This window comes from Zingiber officinale, chromosome 9A (assembly GCF_018446385.1).
Source record: "Zingiber officinale cultivar Zhangliang chromosome 9A, Zo_v1.1, whole genome shotgun sequence".
Classification (NCBI taxonomy): domain Eukaryota; kingdom Viridiplantae; phylum Streptophyta; class Magnoliopsida; order Zingiberales; family Zingiberaceae; genus Zingiber; species Zingiber officinale.
Window position 1 is genome coordinate 14,811,161 of NC_056002.1, and position 22,998 is coordinate 14,834,158.

At 34.2% G+C, this 22,998-nt stretch overlaps 1 protein-coding gene and 2 non-coding genes across 4 annotated transcripts; all 3 read right to left on the bottom strand.

Annotated features, from left to right (window-relative positions):
- Positions 1-1,154: 1,154 nt before the first annotated feature.
- TRNAN-GUU lies at positions 1,155-1,228 on the bottom strand. The gene has a single exon. It is a non-coding gene; the product is annotated as a tRNA-Asn (tRNA).
- A 310-nt stretch (positions 1,229-1,538) lies between these two features.
- LOC122020611 (CCR4-NOT transcription complex subunit 9-like) lies at positions 1,539-22,884 on the bottom strand. 2 transcript variants are annotated; one of them, XM_042578613.1, is made up of 9 exons: positions 22,618-22,884; positions 21,420-21,491; positions 20,702-20,791; positions 19,515-19,557; positions 18,400-18,506; positions 17,746-17,841; positions 2,123-2,313; positions 1,959-2,028; positions 1,539-1,797 (listed from the first exon to the last, which is right to left on the bottom strand). In XM_042578613.1, the coding sequence occupies exons 1-9, from the start codon at positions 22,804-22,806 to the stop codon at positions 1,765-1,767; spliced, it is 891 nt and encodes a 296-aa protein (XP_042434547.1). In that variant the 5' UTR covers positions 22,807-22,884; the 3' UTR covers positions 1,539-1,764. The 2 variants fall into 2 exon arrangements, with proteins under 2 accessions (XP_042434547.1, XP_042434546.1); XM_042578612.1 differs by lacking the exons at positions 1,539-1,797; positions 1,959-2,028; positions 2,123-2,313 and adding exons at positions 16,521-16,893; positions 17,028-17,097; positions 17,192-17,382 and having other exon boundaries at positions 22,618-22,873.
- Positions 16,284-16,357, bottom strand: TRNAN-GUU. The gene has a single exon. It is a non-coding gene; the product is annotated as a tRNA-Asn (tRNA).
- Positions 22,885-22,998: the final 114 nt, after the last annotated feature.

Here is a 22,998-nt window from a genome sequence, read left to right on the forward strand (position 1 = left end):
TCAGGGAAGAGATCCCGATGCACAGTTTAAAGATGATGAATAGTAAATGAACAGTAGCAAATAAGTGTGTGTAATCGCATAGCATCGCGTACTTCCATCTGTAGATGGAGACTCCATTTTATAGTGTTATTGTTATATCTATGCACGAATTCTAAAATATTTTTAAAAAAGGACAGACCATAGATAGGCCTTGACACCTTTCCCAAAATGAAATCGCAATCTCTACAATTGACAGGTTGGAAGTTTCAAATATGCAGCTTGCATGCAGAATATTCTTTGTCATCCCTGATACAAAATGCTAAAAAAGAATATTAGGTTGTTGGACTACGGGGCCCACAATATGCTTACCTAGCAAGCTGACCGAGTCCTTAATGTAGTCCGATCGGTCATCACTCGGAAGAGCCGCCAAGTTGGCCTTGATGAATGCAGTCGGTGACTCGGTATTCACTCGGCTTCTTTACTGAGACAGAGAGCTCGGGTGGACCAGGTGTCCAGTACGTCCGATCGAACATATATCTGATCGATAGGAGTACTCAGTCAAGCTAGTTAATTATATTATTTCTGAATTAGAACTAAGATGGTCTCTGTCGAATGATTCAGCTTGAAGTTTTAGCAATGCTACATGGATCTGCGTCTGGCCGGACCCTTAGTCCGATCGACTATCAGTTCGGTTGGCCATTGGTCCGGTAGACTATCTCTAGGCCAAAGTAATCAACTGCGCTAGTCTTGAAGGGTGATCATTTTTTTGACTTTGACTGCTGTGTCAAGCCGACCTCTAGGACTTTTGACTCAACCCAAAGAGTCTGCATTATTCACGGTATCAATTACAATCTAAAATGTTTTAATTAAAATTTTGTATAGTAGGCTCTTTGGTATTTTTTTTTAGAACAGTATAACCTAATAAAATTCTTTTGATTTTAATCCTTACCATCAGTTAAGAGATGTAAAAAATCAAATAAATTGTGGAATAAAATATTTTTAAAAAAAACGCACCGTATCAATTACAATCTAAAATATTTTAATTTAATTTTTGTATAGTAGCTAGAATGGTCTTTTTTTTAGAATAGTATATCCTAATAAAAAAATTTTATTTTAATCCTGACCATCTAAGAGATGTAAAAAATCGAATCAATGGTGTAATAAAATAGGAAAAACGCTAGAAGGAGGGCTTGAACCTCCGACCTTGTGGTTAACAGCCACACGCTCTAACCAACTGAGCTATTCCAGCGTGATTCGAACATCTATTATGTTTATTTTAATTATTTTTAAATATTCTATGCCATAATACGAATTAAAAGAAGCATATCTATTTTTAAAAGGTGCATTTTGTTCAAAAATGAACCCATATTTACTCATCGCATGAACAAAAAGATTAGTACTATTCGCGCTCAATTTGATTCTAAATATAATGAATTAATGAAGAAAAAAAAATCGCCTTAAATAGAACTTCACAAGCATTCCATTTTCATGAGTCTTGGAACGAATCAAGAACTATACAGGCTTCTGAGCTGAAAGAGTCCCTTCATCACCCGACCGTGGAAGAGTAAACAAAATGAAAACATGCTGCTTTATGGCTTAGTATTTAAAGTACAATAAATACAATACAATACATACAACAGTCAATATAAATTAAGAACCTACGACATGATCTCTGCAATGGCCCTACAAGGAGTGATGAAATCCATACTAGTTGCCCATCAGGTGATCGAACCCTCCCTGTTGAAGAGATGCCCCTAGGTTAGTGTTGGACACATTGTGTAGTAGTTATGTAAGCCAACGACGAGTTGCTGGGTCATCCTGCAAAATAAGAGAGCGCCATGGTTAAGGCTGATGGAAGGAACATAAAGGATTGGATTTGATCATTTGCTAATAGCATAAGCTTTCAAAATAACTGTTAACTTGCTCACTCATGCACAAGGAGTGTTTCCTGTGGATGACTTAGTTTTTCTAGCACTTACCCGAAGACAGTTGTTGAATGTTCCATCCTTCAGCATCTCCGGGAGACAACCGCACAGTGCTCCGCATGCCCTGCAAATAAGGGGAACAAAGATACAAGAGCAGCAGTCATTAGTAAACACAAAATCATGAAGTTAATAATCCACTAATGGTTTGTAAAACAGACCTTTGATTATCCGACAGCCTCAGGTAACATCTGATTATGTGCTTAAGCAGCCTTGTAGAAGGTTGGTCAGCCAGAGACGCAACCATGTTGCCCAAAACGCTGCCGACAGCGAAGAACCGCTCTGCAGAAGCACAAATATGGCGAAGGCCTACATCGTCCAACAAGATCTTCTGAACAATGAATGTCGCCACCTAATAAAAGATGGATGCAGAAAAATTAATTATCTTAGATGAAGAATAATATTTTCCACCCAGAAATGACTCAAGGACAATAACAGATATCACCGCTTAGAAATGATGAGTTACATATTGAATGATCGACAAGGTCAAAAATTTATCGACGCTAAGAATTTAGATTCATCCCTCTGTCAGTGAGAGCAACCCTACATTGTTTAAGAGCTTTGAGTTTCATACTAGTATCATTCCATTTAAAAGCAGGGCTTCTGTCCACTATTGCAGTGTTAATCATTTCAACCAGATGGGAATCCTGATTTTTGGATACAGGCTTTGAGTTTTCAATATCAATCTTCTGACTAGGCAAGTTTTTTGTAGCTTTCCATGCAGTGGGCACCCTAGACATGACAGTGCTTGGGTAGGTCTACAAAGTTACATACAATGGCAATTGAGAGAAAGGAAACATGGGAGATTCTTGTCAAAGGAATACAATAGAAAACCAACATTTTATATATAGAAAAATGCGTATCATACTTTTTATGCATCCCATGCAGAAAAAACAAACAGTATTTATGAATCTTCAACTTACATGCCCCTAGAAGAGTAGAATCAAATGTGAACTGGAATAAAGATTAAATTAAAGACATGAACCGAGATATATCACATCCTAAGCTATATAATGATCCTATTTCTTAGTTTGAGATGATCCTAAATAAAGACAATACTGTGAGGAATAATGATTCAGGCTGAATACATAAGTGCCACTACATGAGAATGTATTTAGGGGATCAAAGTGGGGAACGATTTTTTCTTTAATTATAATACATGAGTGTTAAGGTTAAAATGTAATTAGTGTTCCATCTAGATCATGGTATGTAAGAGTTAGCATCTTTTCCATCCTTGACCAAAGTATCGTGCACTAACAGCATGCTTATCAAGGCAGCAACATTGATTGTAAACACCATGTTTCAGCCTGAAAGATGAGGATGCAGTTGCAGCTTTGCTGAAAGACAATGCATAGGGTAGGGCACTGCTTTAATGATAGATTCATACACATAGGGAGACACTAATTGGATACATTTGAACCAGGTGACCCATAAACCTTATTCCGCAGTTGATTAACTCATTTAGGCCTTAAAAATAATCCAGATACCTTGCACCCTTAGTTTGGATTAAATCATTAACTCAGAGTGTTATAATCACCCAGCTTAATGCTTGAAGAACTCATCAAATCCTTGGTACGCTTGGCACAAAACACCTTTTTTTTTTACTAAAATACATATAGGTAGGATCCATACCAAGTGGCCAAAATGCTTAGACACAAGTCAATGGCAGCATCTGGCAGCATACTTTTCAACCGTTACGACTAGTCTATAACCTCTTCAAGATTAAATCATGTGCTAAAAATGATCCTTGTTCACATTCTCATTTCTCTTGCATTGAGGAATAAGAAATTCTACAAATATCTTTAGATTCTCCATTGTTTAGTTGAAGACAATAAAAAGGCGCTCCAAACAAGATATTGTAGATCTATATAAAGAAAAGGAAAAGGCCTAGATATAGAGTTTTTTTTCTCTAGTGATGGTTCCTGTTTCTTAATGGGTAACGTGTGTACTAATGTGCTTCTAGGATACACTACTGATTCCATCATTATTTGCAAAACGGTAGATTCAATTGGTTCTGATGATATTTCCAAAACCCTCAATTTCTTGATCATATTCAGCAGCTATTGTTGAACCCAACAACAAAACAAAGAACTCCTGTGACAATTTAGAATCTCAAAACCAGATTATTTTAGCAAGCAAAAACCTTTGAATACCTGAAAGGAAAATTAAAAATATTAAGCACTCCTATTCAGTTCTCAACAGCAGCATATAAAGTTAGAGAAGAGACTAAAACAATATACAGCAGCTTTGCAAATCGCTAGATAAGTCATAGGACGCAAGAATCTAACATCCATCTCTCAAATTGCACCAGAGAATGATATGGTTCAATTGAATAAGTAATGATGGTGCTTGAATGCATTCAAATTGACTTCATAGTTGAGAAATTACTCACAATTCAAGTAGGAGATGCATACCTTAGTGGACGGCGCAGCTTATCATGCGAAAGAAGAAAAGCAAATAGTTAGTTTTCTAGGAAAACAAGGAAAAGACGTTCTAGAAAGAAGCATTCACAATCGATTTGCTTTCCATAAAAAGGATTGTCTGTCCTCTGCGATAGCGCCTGCAGTAAAACCTTTAATCGCATTGGACCAATAAATCCCTTCGAATGACCGACCTCAAAAGAGAGGGCATCAGGGACTCGAACGGCCTTAGCCTCGAGCATGACGCGCTGCGCGTTTCGGTAGTGGGCGATGGCGTCGTCTGCGAACTGCGAAGTCCCACTCCTCGGGCCGGACGGCCATGTCAATCTCCTCCTTGGCCAGCTCGAAATATCCTCTGAGCTTGAGGGCGACGGCCTCGGGAGGCGCAGCGGAGGGAAGGGAATCCGTGGCGCCGTTGAATTCGATCGAACGAGGCGAGTGGACGAGGAAAAGGAAAGATGCAGAAGTAATCGAAGAATAATGAAAAAATTCTAAAAATTTTCTTAACGTTCAACGAAAGTATATAGATTAGACTAAAAATTTTTATGAAAAAATATCTAAATATTTTTACAGAAATAATTTACTTTACAGACATAATTTTTAACAAAATAAATATAAAAAATAGATTCTGATTAAAAAAAATATTCCGAATTTTTTAAAGTCAAAAATGTAACAAGCGGAATTCAAACCGAGCCAGATCGCCTTGACAATCGCCTTGACAAGTGAATCGGTTTGCAAATTGATTAACCCAGATTAGATATGGTTTCTACAATCAGAACTAAGAAGAGTCTTAGGGGACGTTTGGTTCTTTTCTAGAAATAGGAATCGGAATGAGAATTATTGTATTAAGAAATGAGAATGAGTATGAATATGGATATCACTCTTAAAAGTAATGTTTGATTAGTTGTATATTTTCTATCGGAATAAATCAAAATTTCCTTTTTTACCCTTAAAGGAAAATAAGAAAAAAAAATAGATGTGAGAGAAAAATATGATGAAAGAGAATGATGAGAGAGAAAGTATGATACGAGAGAAAGTGTGATGAGAAAAAATGAAGAGAGAGAAAGTATGATAAGAGAAAATGAGAAAAGAGAGTGTGATAGGAGAGAGCATGATGAGAGAAGATGAGAGAGAAAATATGATGTGAGAGAGCTAGAGTATGATGGGAGAGGATGAAAAGAGAGAAAATGTAATGAGAAAAAATGAGGAGAGAGAGTGTGATGAGAGAGATTGAGGAGAGAGAAAGTATGAAGAGAAAAAAAGAGAACCGTGAGTGTGATGGGAGAGATTGAGGAGAGAGAAAGTATGATGAAGGAGAAAGTATGATGAGAGAGAAAGTGTGTTGAGGAAAAAAAAGAGAGAGTGTGATAAGAGAGATTGAGGAGAGAGAAAGTATGATGAGAGCGAAAGTGTTATCAGAAAAAAAAAAGTGTGATGGGAGAGATTGAGGAGAGAGAAAGTATGATAAGAAAAAAAGAAGGAAGAGAGTGCGATGGAAGAGATTGATGAGAGAAAAAGTATGATAAGAGAGAAAGTGTAATGAGAAAAAAAGAGGAAATAGAGTGTGATAAGAGAGGTTAAGGAGAGAGAAAGTGTGATAAAATGATGAGAGAGAAAATATGATGAGAGAGAACGAGGAGAGAGAAGTGATATGAAAGAAATAAATAAATAAATATATTTTGATATTTGATATTAAGGGAGAAAATTTTAGTTTTAGGTCAAGGGTATTTTTGGAATAAAAGAATATTTTGATTGATGAAAATAGGGTAATGACTCATTGAAGGGGAGGCACATGGGAATAAGTTATTACCCAATTTCAAAGATTCATTTCCTTATTTGTATTCCTATTCCTATAATCCAAACATTAACAATGACAATCAGTGATTCTCATTCTCATTCCTCACTCTTATTCCCCTAAACCAAATGCCCCCTTAGTAATTGAAAGTTTAAACCCTAATTCTAAATTCAAATAGCATCGTAAATAAATATGCAGCTCTAATATGTTTGCATAGTCTAGTGTTTAATAAAAAAAATTTGTCAGGATTAGTTGGATTTATTATTTTTTTCTATTACATTTGTATATATTTAAACAGAAAAGCTAAAGGATAAAATTATAATCAAATTATTAGAGAATTTTATTTATGAACCGTTCCTAAATATCTTTGATTTATCTTATATTGAATGAATAAAAATGAGAACTTAAGGACTGTCAAGTTTAAGTTTATCATGAATACTTTGACAACAAACAGCTAGTAAAACAGTCACACGATTCCATTTGTCAGTTTATAAACCAATTTTTAAATCAGACCCGATGAGAAAATTTTCAAATGGAAACCGAACAAAAATCAAATAACTAGAGAGCCAAATTGACCGACCAATAAGGAAAAAAGAAAAAAATTCATTTTCATTTTTAGTGGTAAATGGACGAAATGGTTACTTAATGTGTTCCCGTGTTACTAGGAGACGATCCTGATGAAGTTAAAGCAAGGCTGAAGTATCGGGCTCAAGCAGTAGTCTGTACTATCAGATTATGCAACTGAGCATCAATGTTTCTGATGATCCAAAGGCCTAATCATCAAGTGCAGTCAAGGCCGAACAAATGAATCCGGCACTGGAGTAATGAGAATGAGGAGATGGCATTGGAAGGACGAAAAGAAGTAGTAGAAGAGGAGGTTGACAACATATTCTTACTGCATTATTCCTGTAGGAAGTGAGAATAATGCGCTATTCTGCAAGGTGATATTGATTTCGATGATTCGCAAGAGTTTAGCAAATTGTAAATGTTAGCAAACAATGAGGATACCCCGCATTACCTGAATCATATACCAGACACATCTCCATGCATCTTAGAGAATATAATACAGTTGTCATTATCTCTACAAATCTAGTTAGACAAAGAACAAAGTCATAATTTTCAGAGACACTTGCAAAAATATAATAATCATTGATGCGGTGATGAAAGAAGGTCATGTGATGCGATGATAAGAAGGGGTCCATCTTGAAAAAGGTCTTCGTCATAATGGAAGTCAAAATCAAGACAATCAACGTAACGCCCCACTATCACTGGTTGGGCAGGTGAGTGGTTCGCCCGACCAAAACATGAAAGGCTCGATCCGACATCACTACTATCTCGTCCATCAGCTGAGCTAAGACGCTCAAGATAGGAATGAACGCCAAGTGTCTGCAGAAGCAGGCCGAGCGGCTACCCCGCTCGGCCTTACATCAATGTCTAGATCAGCAGAGTAGAGTCATGGCCGAGCAAACCACACGCGGGCAACGCTACTACAACCGAACGGCTATATCCCGTTCGATCTAGGTACACGTGCAACCAGACAATGGAAGTATCAGCCGAGCGGCTACCCCGCTCGGCCAAATAGTACATTCATCAGCCAAACAATGGAGACTCCAGGTGAGCGGCCACCTAGCTCGACTCAGCAACGGACGACACTGGAACAGGGGACTTTCACCCGAGCAACCATTCCGTTTGGCTGAGCAACAGACACAACAGGATATCCTTCGACATCCTTTTGGGAGTTAATGTCACAGACGGGCGGCATGGTCAGACAGAAGATCGTACGGGGGAAGCTTCCACTGTCACTTCAGAGACATGCTCGGCCCATCAAGGTACCATGTCAGGGACACTTTACTTACATGTCTCTTCAAAGAAAGCTTGGGATTGCGTGTCCACTTTAAAAAGCGTGCACCCATGATACAAGAGCCCTATATAAAGGGAGGTCCAGACATCGGCGGAGATATGCTTTTCTCGTGATCTCTATAGTTGCGTTACAGTGCCCTTTGCTTCTTACTTCGCCTGACTTGAGCATCGGAGGGGCATCGCCGGGGATCCCTTCCCTGGCTCGACATTGACGCTGCTTGTGTTGCAGACAGGTGCAAGTCCCTTGGAGATCAACAAGAGTATCACGTCTTCAATATTCACCTTCTCGACTTTCGGACAAGATGAATCATAAAATAGTACTTCAAAAGCTTATTTATGGACTTCACGATCACTTCTTCTCTTGGTCATTTGCAAAGTTAGACCATTGTTCGGCTTTAAACCAGGCTGCGAAATCTCTAGGTCATGCTTCTTGAATAATTTAATATACCTAAAAGTGATTCTCACATGGTAGTCTGCACTGATATATGTAATAATTATGATCATGACCCATTAATATGCAATAATTTTGAAACCAAAGGATGTGATGACTAATGTACATAGAAGTAGAGTAGCATATATATACTAAACATAACTAAGCTAAGCAACCATGCCACTTTTACTTTTCAATGAAAAATCATATTAGGTTATCTAAATATTTTAACAAAGTTAGCAAAAAATAAATAACTAATGCTTATTCAGAGCCACTTACTAGAACCGTACTTAATAATTAACTATTCACCTTTTAAACTGCATCATTGATATTATTTTTTTTTATCATATCCAACAGTGAATGCTATATGTGTCTGCTAGAAGTTATCAAATTGATCTATATATCGTAAAAGAAAAAAAAATCAATCATGTCATTACATGCACATGGTTATATTTGTGTTGACCCTGAATATAGAATATACTGTTGATGCTCGAAGAGAATACAGGGCAAATTTATGATGTTCATGCCTAAAAAAAATATGATGATACATCAAATGGATGAAAAATCTAATAATATATATTTTTAGGCAGTTAGAATATGTACCAGTCATTTAATCCAATCAAAGATTCATAATTTCATAGATGTCAATGATCAAACTCGCTGTCAGCTATGCACCAAGAAACTATGAAAATAATTCAAAAAAAAATTGTGCATTTCTTACAAGTTATACAGTTTAGAGCAATAATTTCGCAGATTAGTTAATAGTATATATGAGGAATAATTTGACGGTGCAAACTAATATTTGTTGTTACAAGAGTTGCAAAAGAGAAAGAACTCAGAGCTTCTTCAGGCATACCCTCAATGGTTCTCTTGTTTACTTACCAAAACTTTGATATATGTATATATATATGAATGGTGTGTGTCACAAATTTATTACCAAAAAAATAAGTTTAAGTTAAAGAAACTACCTATCTCATTTGGGTTTTCCCATAATCTAAGTATATAAAAATCTGATTCAGGCGCAAGGACCCTAGGTGGTAGTCTCTCAGCACTGTTGGGATTTGTTGGAACATGAATATAGAAGAATCAATAAAAAAAATGAATGCAATATATTCATAAAAGTATCAAATCCTTTGGCATAAACATAGATCATTGTTTCATCAACTATATATATATATATATATATATATATATATATATATATATATATATATATATATATATATTAATCAATTCAGTTCCAAATATATGCATGTGTAACTATCTAATATAGAATTAGGAGTCATTTTACATGGTAAAAAATAAATTTAGTGAAAAAGATAAATAATAAAGTATATCTTGATAACTGATAATTAGCATTTAACTAGAATCATGAAACGATATACTTCAAAAGGAAAATGAGTAGAATACACTTGATGAGAACATAGTAGTAGACTAATAGATCACATTCGAAAAATGGTACAACATAAAAATAATTATTTTTCATATTACTCAAAACTATACCTTCTCTGTTGTTAAATATCAAGATGGACCCATCTTACTTTATTTTCAAATGTTTTTTTTTCTTATAAAAACCCAAACTATCACCTCTTCCCTCCATTTTTCTCCAAGATCAGTTTCGAACTCCATTTTTCTGATCCAGTTTATGGCGGAGAGCTTTCCTTTCTCGTCCAAGGAGCAAGGCTCGTCATCGAACAAAAGGAGCTCCTGGTTGTGAACCTCTCCGGAGGTGCCTCCTCTGTTACCTTATTTGTTACCCTTATTTATTGCGTTCTTGTATTTTCTAATTTCTTCTCCTTTATTTATCAAGTACGACATCCTACTCGATCCCTTGTATAGAGATCACATAGATCGAGGAGTCCTCAGTGGTGGTTCAAGAGATCACAGAGATTAAGGAATCCCGAATGGCAGTGGTATCATCTGAATCGGTGCTTCCTCAACGTGACTATCTAAATTTTTAATTTCTCTCATTTTTTTAGAATACTTATTCTTTATAACTTAAGCCGATAGAATCAGATGACGAACCACTTACATTGAAAATCGGGGTAAGCATTAGGTTAATGTTAACCATAAATTAATCGAATTAATCAAAAACTGATTTAATATTTGTTAACCGACTCAAATCAAAATTTTATTAAAACTGAATTAACCGAATCAAATTAAAAATCAGTTATTTCGGTTAATACCGAATTAACAAAATTTATTTAAAAAATAATTAAAAATTATATAAAATTAACCGAATTAATCGAATGAAGAATTCAAAGCGATATTGAAATTGGAACTGAATGATCTAAAGAAAAATTTCTTACCCAAGTCTGAGAAAGGTAATATATCTTTTTTTTAATGTTTTTTTTTTTAAATTAAGTAGCTATATTTATTTATCTGGTTAATAATGATGAACCACTTAGGAAAGAATTCAAAACGATAAAGTACTGAATGATTTAAAGGAAATTCTATTACTGAAGTCCTAGGAAGGTAATATATATTTTCTTCAATTTTTTTAATAAATTAAGTAATTGATTATATTTTTTTATCTTGTTAATAAATAATAATGTTTTGTAGGCAACACTAGAAGATCAGCATATGTCAGTAAGATAGTTATTTTTACAGTGGGATTTATCTTGTATGTCATTGCTTGGGTATACAAAGAGAACTTTGCAATGAGATTGCCGATCCTAGCTACGATGGTTTTTAGTTTGATGTATTTTGTATAAATAGGATATATAGCACATATAAGAGTTAGATGTTATAGGAAGACAACTTTAACTTCTATTTTTGTTGTTGGATTAGCTTAGTACTTGAGCATACTCAACTCTTTTGTGATGACAAAATATTATATCATTTATAGATATATACTGTTACAATATAAATGCATACGTTTGATATAATTTGTTAATGTTTTGTGTTTTTTTTATCTTGTTAATTTGATACTTATTTGATCCGGTCAATTAGATAGATATTGCTATACTCCTTTTCTTTTCCAAGTATTGCCCACGTATATTTTCATATCAGGAATAGACATTAGATGATGAAAATATATTCTTCATCTATGTCTGTTTTTCTTGATGTTTTTTCATGTCAAAGTGTACGAGAAGAAAGATAACTATGCAGAACTCTAATTTTGAGAGAATTAGGAATATAGTAAATCAGTTTAGAAAGAGAGAAGTAATTAAACTGAAGAAAATGGATCTGCTAGTTTCTGAATCTCAGAAGTTGACCAACTTTGCAATTTTAATTTTCTGCACCATTCTTACTATGTATACAATCTCTGGAAAGAGTATATCTAATACCATTTACCTTCAACTGTAGTAGTAGTTACTGAAGGTATGTTACATATACCATCTTGATGGTTTACCTAAGATCTTATACCTAATGAAGAGCAAAGGATTGCAAATAGATATGCAATCCATCTTTTAAAATAAGAATTATTACAGTTACTTTTGACCCAATGAACCCAAGTACCCAATTTGAAAATACACCACTTTAATCATATATCGAGTACCATAGCATCCTGGAATTATTTAGAATCATTTATCTAAAGGTGGCACTATGTAGATTGCTTCAGGAGAAAAGATCTGCCACCTCATGTCTGTGTTTATAAACTAATTAGTATTTAGATATTCCCTTTCCCTATTAAATTATTGCAGCTGCTAGTTTATCCTTAAAATGCAAGACTCTGAAACCATCTAGAGAATCTTAGCTTCATGTCAAGTCAAATGTGATCTACTAATGCAACCTGAAAGAACCTTTGCAAATCTAATTCATTGTTGCTTTTATGGAGTCTAAATTTCTGCTTGTTCTTTCTTTCTTTTATTTTTCATTTATGGAGTGGAAGAGTTGGAGACTACATTAATAGAGATGGTGAAGCAAGACAATAGATGTCTTTTGAATGCAAAAGTAATACGTGGCGTGCCACGGTTTCTTGATGTCTTGTTGATTTCTCCTTTACATTCTTAGACTGTTGTCACTTTCAAGAAGGGTCCCCATGTATGCACACATGCTCCTGAATTCATCAATATTAGTTGCCTTAACAATTCTAACTGGCCATTACTAACACAAGGGCCTCTTGAGACAATGGACAAGAAACTGGTTGCTTGGGTGCTCACTTTATAGAATCCTAGAATTTAAACTATCCATGCTATAAAAAAAATATTCCATATTTAGGCGACTTCAAAATTTGTTTAGCATTACTAAAGCAATTATTTCTTTTTTTGTGCTGATCATAAGTACTTTATTCAAAACCATTTTACAAACTTCAGTTGTCTGAATATGGATTGGCCTGTTATATAGGCAATGACATCTGAAGACAAGTGAACTCTACCTCCCTAGATCTTTCTCTTCCAACTTCTTGTATGAGACAAAATCTAATGCCTTATCTTCCTACCTTCTTTGAGATAAAGAAAATTTTGTTGCTTCTTATTTCTCTCTATCTCTCCCTATTTAGTCGCTCTCGTATCTTCCTTGTCTCAAGTATATTTTTAGCATATATTTTTCACAATCAAGGAACATTAATATCCTCTCTCTCTCGTCTTTATCCCTTTTCAAAATTCTCTACTGTAAAAGTGCTTGAAATACTTGGAGTGATTTTGCATTTCTTAAAATACTTTTTTCACAAGATGAAAAACAAAGTACTCTTAATCAGTTTTTGAGTACTTACTAGATTGTCAAATCTTAACAATACTCTTTTTCTTCTTTGGTGAAAAAATGCTTTAGCAATCTGATATCTAATAAATAACAATATATTTGAAATTTAATAATGGGATTCTGAGTGAAAGGATTGCTAGTCCTCAACAATGACAACACTAGACTTTCTGCAAATTGGCAAGTGGTATCTAATAAAGGTGCATAGTCTCACATCCAAACATTATCAGGACTTCAAATTGGAAATTCTTTGAATATTCTCATTATGTTATGAGACAAATATCATTATTTTTAAGAATTAAATAATCAATTTTAATTTTGAATGGAATGGCTAATATCTTTCATCATCTTCTATACAATATACTTTCTGTAAATATAATGTGTAATTTCTAATGAAAAGTGCACCAGCGGAACTTTATCAAATTGCATTAATTGTTTGAACATATGCTTATTTCATTCCATACCGAAGCCAACGCTTCTCATTGCCACTAAGCATGATATGGTCAAGTTAACACTAGGCTCTAGCAGAGAAGGTTACATTGTTCAATGCTTGATAAATATCATGCCTTGTTTCATGATACTTGATATATGTTTATATCCTTTCACATTGTTCCTTATAATTAATTATTTGTTATCTAAGCTAACAGGTTTGCCTTTTGAAGATATTGATACAGGTTGAGCAAGAACAGGAGGTTACAAAAGAAGCCCACCTCTTCGCAAAGCAAGAGGCTAGTGCTCAAAGACATTCTGCTTGTCTTGCAGGTTATTCTCATAGTTGATTCTTTGTTTTGATCAAGTTTGAGTATTCATACCTTATTCTCATAATTAAAAATTATATAATAGACATATTCCAGGGATTAAGTACTATCCGTTGTTAAATAAGATGATGATTTGCAGGGGCGGATCCAGTGGGGGGCGGCATCGGCGGTCGCCCCCCTTGTCGGCGGTGGAACCCCTAGTATTATAGGGTTCCACCGGTGGAGATGGAGGATATCGTCCCTTGTTTATCGTAATCTGCTCTTCCATACTTGAATTCCTGGATCCACCACTGATGATTTATATTAAACATCAGTTTTACAAGTTCTAAGATACAAAAATTTTTATCAGTGTTTTGACATCAAATTTGAAAGTTACAATGCATAGAGTTATATTTAATTATTTATTTGGTTCATGAATAATAATGCATATGAAACCAACTCAGAGTATGATATATATGGGGTAGATAGCTAAGAACCAATTAGTGTGGAGCTCATAATTCTGTCAGAATTTGTATTCTAAACCAATTTTCCAACAAAATTATAGGAATAGCAATTTTGTTGCATTAGACAGTGTTAAGACCATACTCAACTATTCTTGAGGCCCCAGACATAATCATAGCACTATCTTACGTCAAATCCTAATAAAATTTAAAAAATAAAAATATTTTAAGTTAACTAATTTAAGAGTAATAAATTATTGTAATATTATTAATATACATTTTAATTACTAATTTTTTTAAAAAAAATATCAATTAATTTAATTTTGATGAAGGAAAGTCTTAATGATAAAATTTATTATTGTGTGAATTAGATGTAATAAATTCGAGTAATAGATATAAGTATAAACTTGTTTACCAATTCCCGTTTCTTGAAGACAACTTTTCAATATTATATTATTATTACATTGTTAACTTAAGTAGCTCTCTTTCTCTTTTGACCCATGACGTCCATATTTTATATTTAGATACCTCGGTATTGCATCTATTTCTTGGTCATTTCAATTAGTCTTTTGACCATAACTTACTGCGAATTTACCAAAAAATAAAACTCAAAACACAAAGAAAAATTATTTTTTGACGGGAGTGAGACTGTGAGAGCATGAACTCTCCATATTCAAGTAAACACTCGGGACATAATTATATGTGATGGAGAGGTCTACAAATATCTCCCTATAAATCGTTTTCAAGAAAATTAGAGTATCAACATCAACCTTTACAAGCAGGTCTTATAATTAGTTTATAATTAGTTTGCCTTTAAATAAGTTATACATCAAAAGATTATTATATAAAAAAATCTTCTAATTCTTAAAGGAAGAATAAGTGAATTATTTATTCTTCTTCACATATTAAGATGACTAAATCGTCATAATATGAAACTGAACGTGTCAATAAACTTCTAATTTATTATTATATTTGTCTCAACTATTTTTATTATTTTACAATATATCCAAGAAGAGAGTACACGTAATTTTTTTATATACTTCCAGTTAAATATAATATAAAGATATTCAATATTATTTTCATTTAATATTTCGATATAATATCTATTTCGACGGAGCTAAGAAAATTTGTACTGGATTTACTAATATAAAGTGCATTTTGGATTTACTAATATAAAGTTCATTTTCAATGTACAAGATTTTATTATTTTGTAAAATGATACTTGTTTTTCTATTATCTTCAATAATTTCTTTTATGTATTCAATATTATTATAACATTATTTTCAACTAATGTTAACTTTAAAAAATACCTTTTACCTTAAAGGATGATAGGGATTGTATTATTTGTTAGACGACATGATTTATTTAAAGAGAACTAGTAAAAATGATAAATATAATGATTTATTAATTAACAATCAAATTAATCCTCTATTATAACAAATATATTATCTCTGGGATTATGATATCGGTAGAACATCTAAATTATCACTTAAGCGTTCACAGTCTAATCCCTAACTATAGTGTATTTGTAAAAAAATTTCCTCTAAATGGGGAACGCAATCAAATATTGTTGGATTTTTTGGCTAACCACTACGTGTGTTTCCTGATTTATCCTGATGATCGATGAAAAACTTCTATAAGATTGAATCGATCATCTCAGAAATAACGAATGGGACTAATAAGAATTATCATTTTTTATAACAAATATATTATATATTTATATAGATAAATTACTAATATTAGTCGTGAAAGTTTTAATATTGAAAATTTAACTATAGTGTCAACCATTTGTATCCACTTTGCTTATAACTATTTCCATCTAAAATATTTTAGTTAAAATTTTGTATAGTAGCTAGGATGTTCTTTTGGTTTTTTTTTAGAACAGTATGTCCTTAATTAAATTATTTTGATTTTTATCCTTACATCTTTTAATAGATGTAAAAATAAAATAAATTGTGGAGCAAATTAAAAAATTTGTCGCTAGAAGGAGGGCTTGAACCTCCGACCTTGTGGTTAACAGCCACACGCTCTAACCAACTGAGCTATTCCAGCGAGTTATTAGCTAGTTATATAAATTATAATTAAGTTTTATAATATATACGCCACAAACTAAAAAAGTGCATTTTGTTAAAACATGAACTCTTATTTACTCATTCCATGAACAAAAAGATTAGTACTATTCACGCTCAATTTGATTCTAAATATAATGAATCAATGAAGAAAAATAAAAAATGTTTCGACTTAAACAGAACTTCACAAGCATTACATTTTCGGCTTCCGAGCTGAAAAAGTCCCTTCACCCGACCGTGGAAGAGTAAACAAAATGAAAACATGCTGCTTTGCTGCTTAGTTCTTAAAGTACAGTACAATACAATATAATACAATACAATACACAACCGTCAATATAAATTAAGACCCTACGACATGAAGATCTCTACAGTGGCCCTCGTACCGACAAAGGAGTGACGAAATCCATACTAGTTGCCCATCATGTGATCAAACCCTCCCTGTTGAAGAGATGCCCCCAGGTTAGTGTTGGACACATTGTGTAGTAGTTGTGTAAGCCAACGACGGGTTGCTGGGTCGTCCTGCAAAATAAGAGAGTGCCATGGTTAAGGCTGATGGAAGGAACATAAAGGATTGCTTTCAAAATAATTGTAAACTTGCTCACTCATGCACAAGGAGTGTTTTCTGTGGATGACTTAGTTTTTCTAGCACTTACCCGAAGACAGTTGTTGAATGTTCCATCTTTCAGCATCTCCGGGAGACAACCACGCAGTGCTCCGCATGCCCTGCAAATAAGGGGAACAGAGATACAAGAGCAGCAGTCATTAGTAAACACAAAATCATGATGTTAATAATCCCCTAATGGTTTGTAAAACTGACCTTTGATTATCCGACAGCCTCAGGTAACATCTGATTATGTGCTTAAGCAACCTTGTAGAAGGTTGGTCAGCCAGAGACACAACCATGTTGCCCAAAACGCTGCCGACAGCGAAGAACCGCTCTGCAGTAGCACAAATATAGCGAAGGCCTACATCATCCAACAAGATCTTCTGAACAATGAATGTCGCCACCTAATAAAAGATGGATGCAGAAAAATTAATTATCTTAGATGATAGAATAATATTTTCCACCGAGAAATGACTTAAGGACAATAACAGATATCACAGCTTAGAAATGAGTTGCATATTGAGTGATCGAGAAGGTCAAAAATTTTATCAACGATAATAATTTAGATTCATCCATCTGCCAGTAAGAGCAACCCTACATTGTTTAAGTTAGATTCGATATAAAGATGATGGCATAGGAAGACACAAGCAAAAGGTCAAATCAATAAGCATATACATTTGATATGGCAATTGCTATAGTTGCAGCAGGAGAAAACTAATGTGAAGTCCAGAATTACAGATACGAAAATGGAATTGTATATCACGCACTGTTTTTGAGAGCTCACTCCCCATCTCCATGGTGCGCAGACACAGAGGAATTATTTCAGTCTGGAGAAGAAAGCTGATGACCTCGGTATCGTCAACCTACAATGTTAGGAAATCTATGTTCGTGATTCATTATTTGAACATATAAAAATAAGAGAATAATACATTATTAAAGGGGGAAAACATCACTATCAATAAGAAGATAACAGATATTCACCTAGTTTATCTACAAAATAATATAAAGCTGTCTTTTAAATTAAATTTCTTATCTTGCCAGGCAAATTATGCTGCAAGCATCCATGGATTTCAGATAATTCAGCATTTTGGTAACACATTTAGGTGCATGACTCTGATCATTAAGTTTGCTTTCATTTTCGAGAATATTTCCTTCTATGAGCTTGCCTTTGCCTAGTTCTCAATCAAGTTAAAAAATTATGACGAAACTTCTATAGTTCAATGACCAATGTCAATTTGTCCAAGTTATTTGTAGTATCTGATTGATTACTCTCAAGATTGTGAAGGTAGCCAGCCACATGATATAGTCCATAGAAAATCAAATTTGTCGAGCATTCGTTTGGTGGCCTATGCAATATTCATTTCCGTGACAATTGTCAATCATGCACAAAGCTATAGTAAAAGAGTTCATGAAATATTAACCTTCACAAGTGCTCCAATTACTCCCAAGCTGGTAAGCCTCAAGTACTCGAATGGCCTTGTCTTACTTGTTGTATTCAAAAATGGATACAGATAAAGAGGTATATGTGCTGTCAAAAAATAAACACGTTAAACCACAGAAAAATAAAAAGGAAATAATTGTGATCATATAACAACGATGGAACAGGTCATAAAAGAACTTCCTTGAACCTCAATTTAAAATGGATTCAGATAAGAACACCAAAGGTTCATACAATGTGATAGTATCCAAAGAACTAAACAAAACAGTTCATTTTACTATGCAATATCACCAAATTATAAAAAATCTTCATGTAGAGTAGCTATTTATGCTTGCATCTCGTTTCATTCAAGTGTTACAAATTCATAATTTTCCATCTTTATTTTTAATATGGATGGTCAGAAACAAGAAAAACCAATTCTTAAAAAAAAGCAAAGCTGATCCAAATGATAATACTTATCCGGCAAACTATGCGTGCAAAAGCTAATATTAGTCGGAAGGAAATAGAGGAACAGAATGCAATGAGCAGATTTACATATATAATTTTCTATGTCAAATCTCAAAGGTGAGTAGGATAACTATTATAACATTGTACTTGTAACTTTTTTGGCTCAAAAGGTTGCTTCATTGTCAGTACCTCAGAAGGTCGCTTCGCTGAGCAAGCAGCATTTCCTAAATCTTCATGTGCATGAATCAATCATGAATGCAAAAATATCCTGACTAATCTAGTAATCGGTTCAAAAGGGTCTTCTTAAAGGTCAATATTACAGTATTGTTTGAGCAGCCATTTGCCGTGCACAGATTAAGGAAAATTTGGCTTGGTGGAGATTCATTAACAGTTCCCTGGTTATCTCACTCCAGTTGTAACCAGATTTGAACCCATTTTGGGGGAAAATGACAATCAAATCCATGAAGAAAGCATAGGCATTATTGTATAGAATCATCAACCTAACATTATCATACAAACAGTAGATACAAATGCTAACAAAAATTATGACAATATGACCACCAAGCCTTTTATCAAATCATAAAATTATCAAACGTTACAATCAAACATACACATTAATTAATGAAAACTTCGTGATAATAAGCAACTTACCATTCAGAAAAAGAATCCGTGTATCCGGATGTGATGCAACACACTGGAAAATTATGTTAAAGGAAAGTGATTAGCTTTCAGCAAATAATAAAGCACCGAAGGAAATTAATGCTTATGCAATATCATATTAACCAACTTGTACAAAACAAAACATCTTCAGCTAAAAAATTATACATAGCATTCATCAGTTGAATTAAAATCTTAATCTTTACAAAGAAAATCTTATTTAAATCTGTGAGCTTCTGAAATTTTGTGTAGCAATGGAAAACTTCAAAACCAAAGCAATGTCAAATGTGCATTTCTCAAACTAAAGACTTAATTTCCTAAAGCTTCGTCTCAAGGAGTTTTTTTTGCAGCTCTGTGCTCAGCCAAAATGAGCTTCAAATTTTAGTGCATTATTATGCAAATTTTGATCCTTAGCTATCTAAACAATTACAAATCACTGAAGCATAATGCACATTAGGGATTGAATAATATTCGGACAAAGACTGAAAGATTAAGACCTAATTGGTTAGAGAAAATTCCTATTGAGTCTGGTTTTTTTCAACTGGGCTATTTGGCTGAGAGGGAGAACCAATAAAAATCTACCTCGCTTAAAGTACTAGCTCACTCAAGTTACAAAAGAGGTAATGAAATAATGATCCTATCTTCCACCTCATCTGCCTATCAGGAATAAGAAAATTATAAAATGAAAATCAGTATCATAGTATGTTTACATGGGAATGGTGATAAAGGAATGAAAAATGAAAAACCTTCATTACTTGGCTTTGGGGTGTATGATCTGGAGTGAACACTAAAACTGGTATGTAAACAAAGAAATAAACAACCAATTAGTTCTTCATGTATTTTCATTACAATTTCATCCATCCCAGTCTCTTCTGGAAGACCATAGGGGCATTAGACTAGCAAATAGTTTCATTAAAATTTGAAACTATTTTTTCCTTGTATCTATTTTGGTTTTATATATATGAGTATATTATAATTTTAACAAATAAAATTTTGAAATTTGAGTTTCTCTCTTTCATTCCTTCCCTCCAAGGAAACCAAAATTAGGGAAAGATTTCCTAATCACATTCCCATGAATTTTTCTTCCTATCCGTTCCTTTCCCTTCTTGTTTCCTTGTATGTAACAAGACATAAAGATTTTCAAACAAAGGATTTGGTGTAGTTATGGGTGAACAACTAACCTGGAGAAGAGCAAGGGCATTGCAAACTCGATTTGAAGCTCCTGGTGACAATGTTGGCGGTGAAAGTGCAGGATATATTGAAACTATCTCCTGCGAAGATATTGACAAATTGTCATCGATAATAGACCAAATTTAAGTGATATCTAGCAACCAAATTAGAAAAAAGAACCAATATCACAATGATTAACATACTATCTGAACAGAAATTTATAGCTGCTAGAGTAATACTTAGACTTAAGAGGGTAGTCTGATGCACAAAGCTCTACCAATGCTAGATCCTGGGGAAGAGTCGGACCACATTAAGTCTATTGTATGCAACCTTACTTTATATTGCAAAAGGTTGTTTCCACAACTCAAACCCGTGACCACAAGGTCACACAACAACTTTACCATTGTGTCAAGGCTCCCCTTCATTGCTTAAACTTAAAAATCAACAAAAACATATCCCCAATTATAATATAATACTACAAGTACAACACGATTCAATTGAAGTATCTAACAAACTAGTTCTCTTTTAGACATTGAAACAATCGTAAATCCCATACCTCTATGCAACTAGCAATTGGTGAATGGATGCGAGAAAATATAGTAATATGAAAACATCAATACTGGATTGAATTGACATTACACATATGAAGATCTATTTTAACCATCCAAAAATAACTTGCGCAAACACAATTTTGCATGTCAACATACTAAAAATGTGGTCAATACATACCTGAAGAAGTATTGCAATAGTGCCATAAGAATGCCACAATAATGGAGCTAAATCTTGAAATATATCCCTTTTCTGAAAGGAAAATTTCAAAGAGTATGCTGATTACTTTCTCATACAAGAAACAGACTCATCTGAACCAAGTTTAGACCAGAGAAACCAATAATAATATGTTTTAAGATTGCCTATAATGTTTCAACTGATCTCTAAAAAAAGACATGAGTGGCCATTCAAAAAATGAATACACCAGCCATAATAATAAATTGGTTGGAATAATGTATGATCAATTAAATTGACAGGCATGAAAACGTATGTTTAAACTTGGAGGTTGATAGAAAGGGAAACTTCTAATCCGTCCATTAAGAAAGGATAATGGATTATAGGAAATTCCTAAATTACAAGAAAAGCATTAAAAGGTGGCCTAAGTGACCACTTAATCATATGTAGCATGAGACTCCGCATATAGCTTATGCCCCCCACATACAGTGGGCTCAGTATACTAGACAAGTTGATTTATGCTGCCCACATATACAGACCCAAAAATCAGAACTCTGGATCAGTTGAATTGATTTGGGTTCAGTCAAATAAAATAAAAATCCTAAGCAATACTAGTCCTAGTCTCTTCTCATATGATGAGAGATTGTATGATGCTTTTCCTTGTCATCAAAGGATAGTTCTTGTGATTGTAAACCACTTTAAAGCTATATTTTGATGTGGAAACTTGTAAAATACTCGTATTCAAGTGTTCAATTACATGAATGTTAGCCATATGATATGGTCTCGATTAACCACATGCAAAATGTACGCGCTTTTCAAAACCTTGATACCAAGAATTAAAACTGTCCTAGACCGCTTCACCCTGAGTTCGTCATTTCCTTTCTAGTAGTTGCAAATACTTCCAGAAATGCCCTGTTCCAGAATCTGACAAAGCAACTATAGGAAGATACAGTCGAACATTCCTTGTACCATGTCTATACTAAGCATTCTACAGATTATGCATCTTACTCAGACAAGCGGTGTCCAAATTAACACAAAGACCACTATAACCAAAAAAAATCTTCCTTCCCCGAAAAAACACACACATAATTTTCCCTACACAACAAAACCTGAACAAATATTTCAATCAGTAACCATGATCTGCTAATCCAAGGAACGGGCTTTCGACGAGGAGGTATGGGGGAGTGGTTGGAGGGAAGAATACCTTGGATAAATCAAGGAGGGCGTTCTCCCTGAGCTCAGCATCACAGAGGTCCAACACGAGCTGCTCCGCGGACGCAATCTTGCGGTCCTTGGGGGGCTGACCGGAGGAGGCGGCGGAGGGGGAGGGCGGGGCTGGGCCTCCGACGAACGAAGCACCGCCAAGGGAGAGATTAGGGGGCAGATTCGCCATTCTCTCTAGGTCCTGTTCTTCTTCCTCTGCAACCAAGAAAAGGGGAGAAAAGAAGCGTGCAAGAATTACACTTCGAAACTAACTTTCCAGTTAATAAGTAAATCGATAAATATTTATAGTCATAAAAGAATATTAATAAATAGATATTTGAAGTCAAGATATCTGAGTCTTTGACTTCGTTTACTTTTTTTT

Bases quoted from the DNA above. Each gene is read 5' to 3' on its own strand.
- LOC122020611 (XM_042578612.1), bottom strand. From the start codon at position 22,806: ATGGCGAATCTGCCCCCTAATCTCTCCCTTGGCGGTGCTTCGTTCGTC. The intron at 17,842-18,399 runs GTTAATATTTCA...CTAACATTGTAG, and splicing joins TAATTGGAGCACTTGTGAAG to GTTGACGATACCGAGGTCAT. The intron at 17,383-17,745 runs GTGCGTGATATA...ATCTTTTATTAG, and splicing joins GGAGTGAGCTCTCAAAAACA to GTGGCGACATTCATTGTTCA.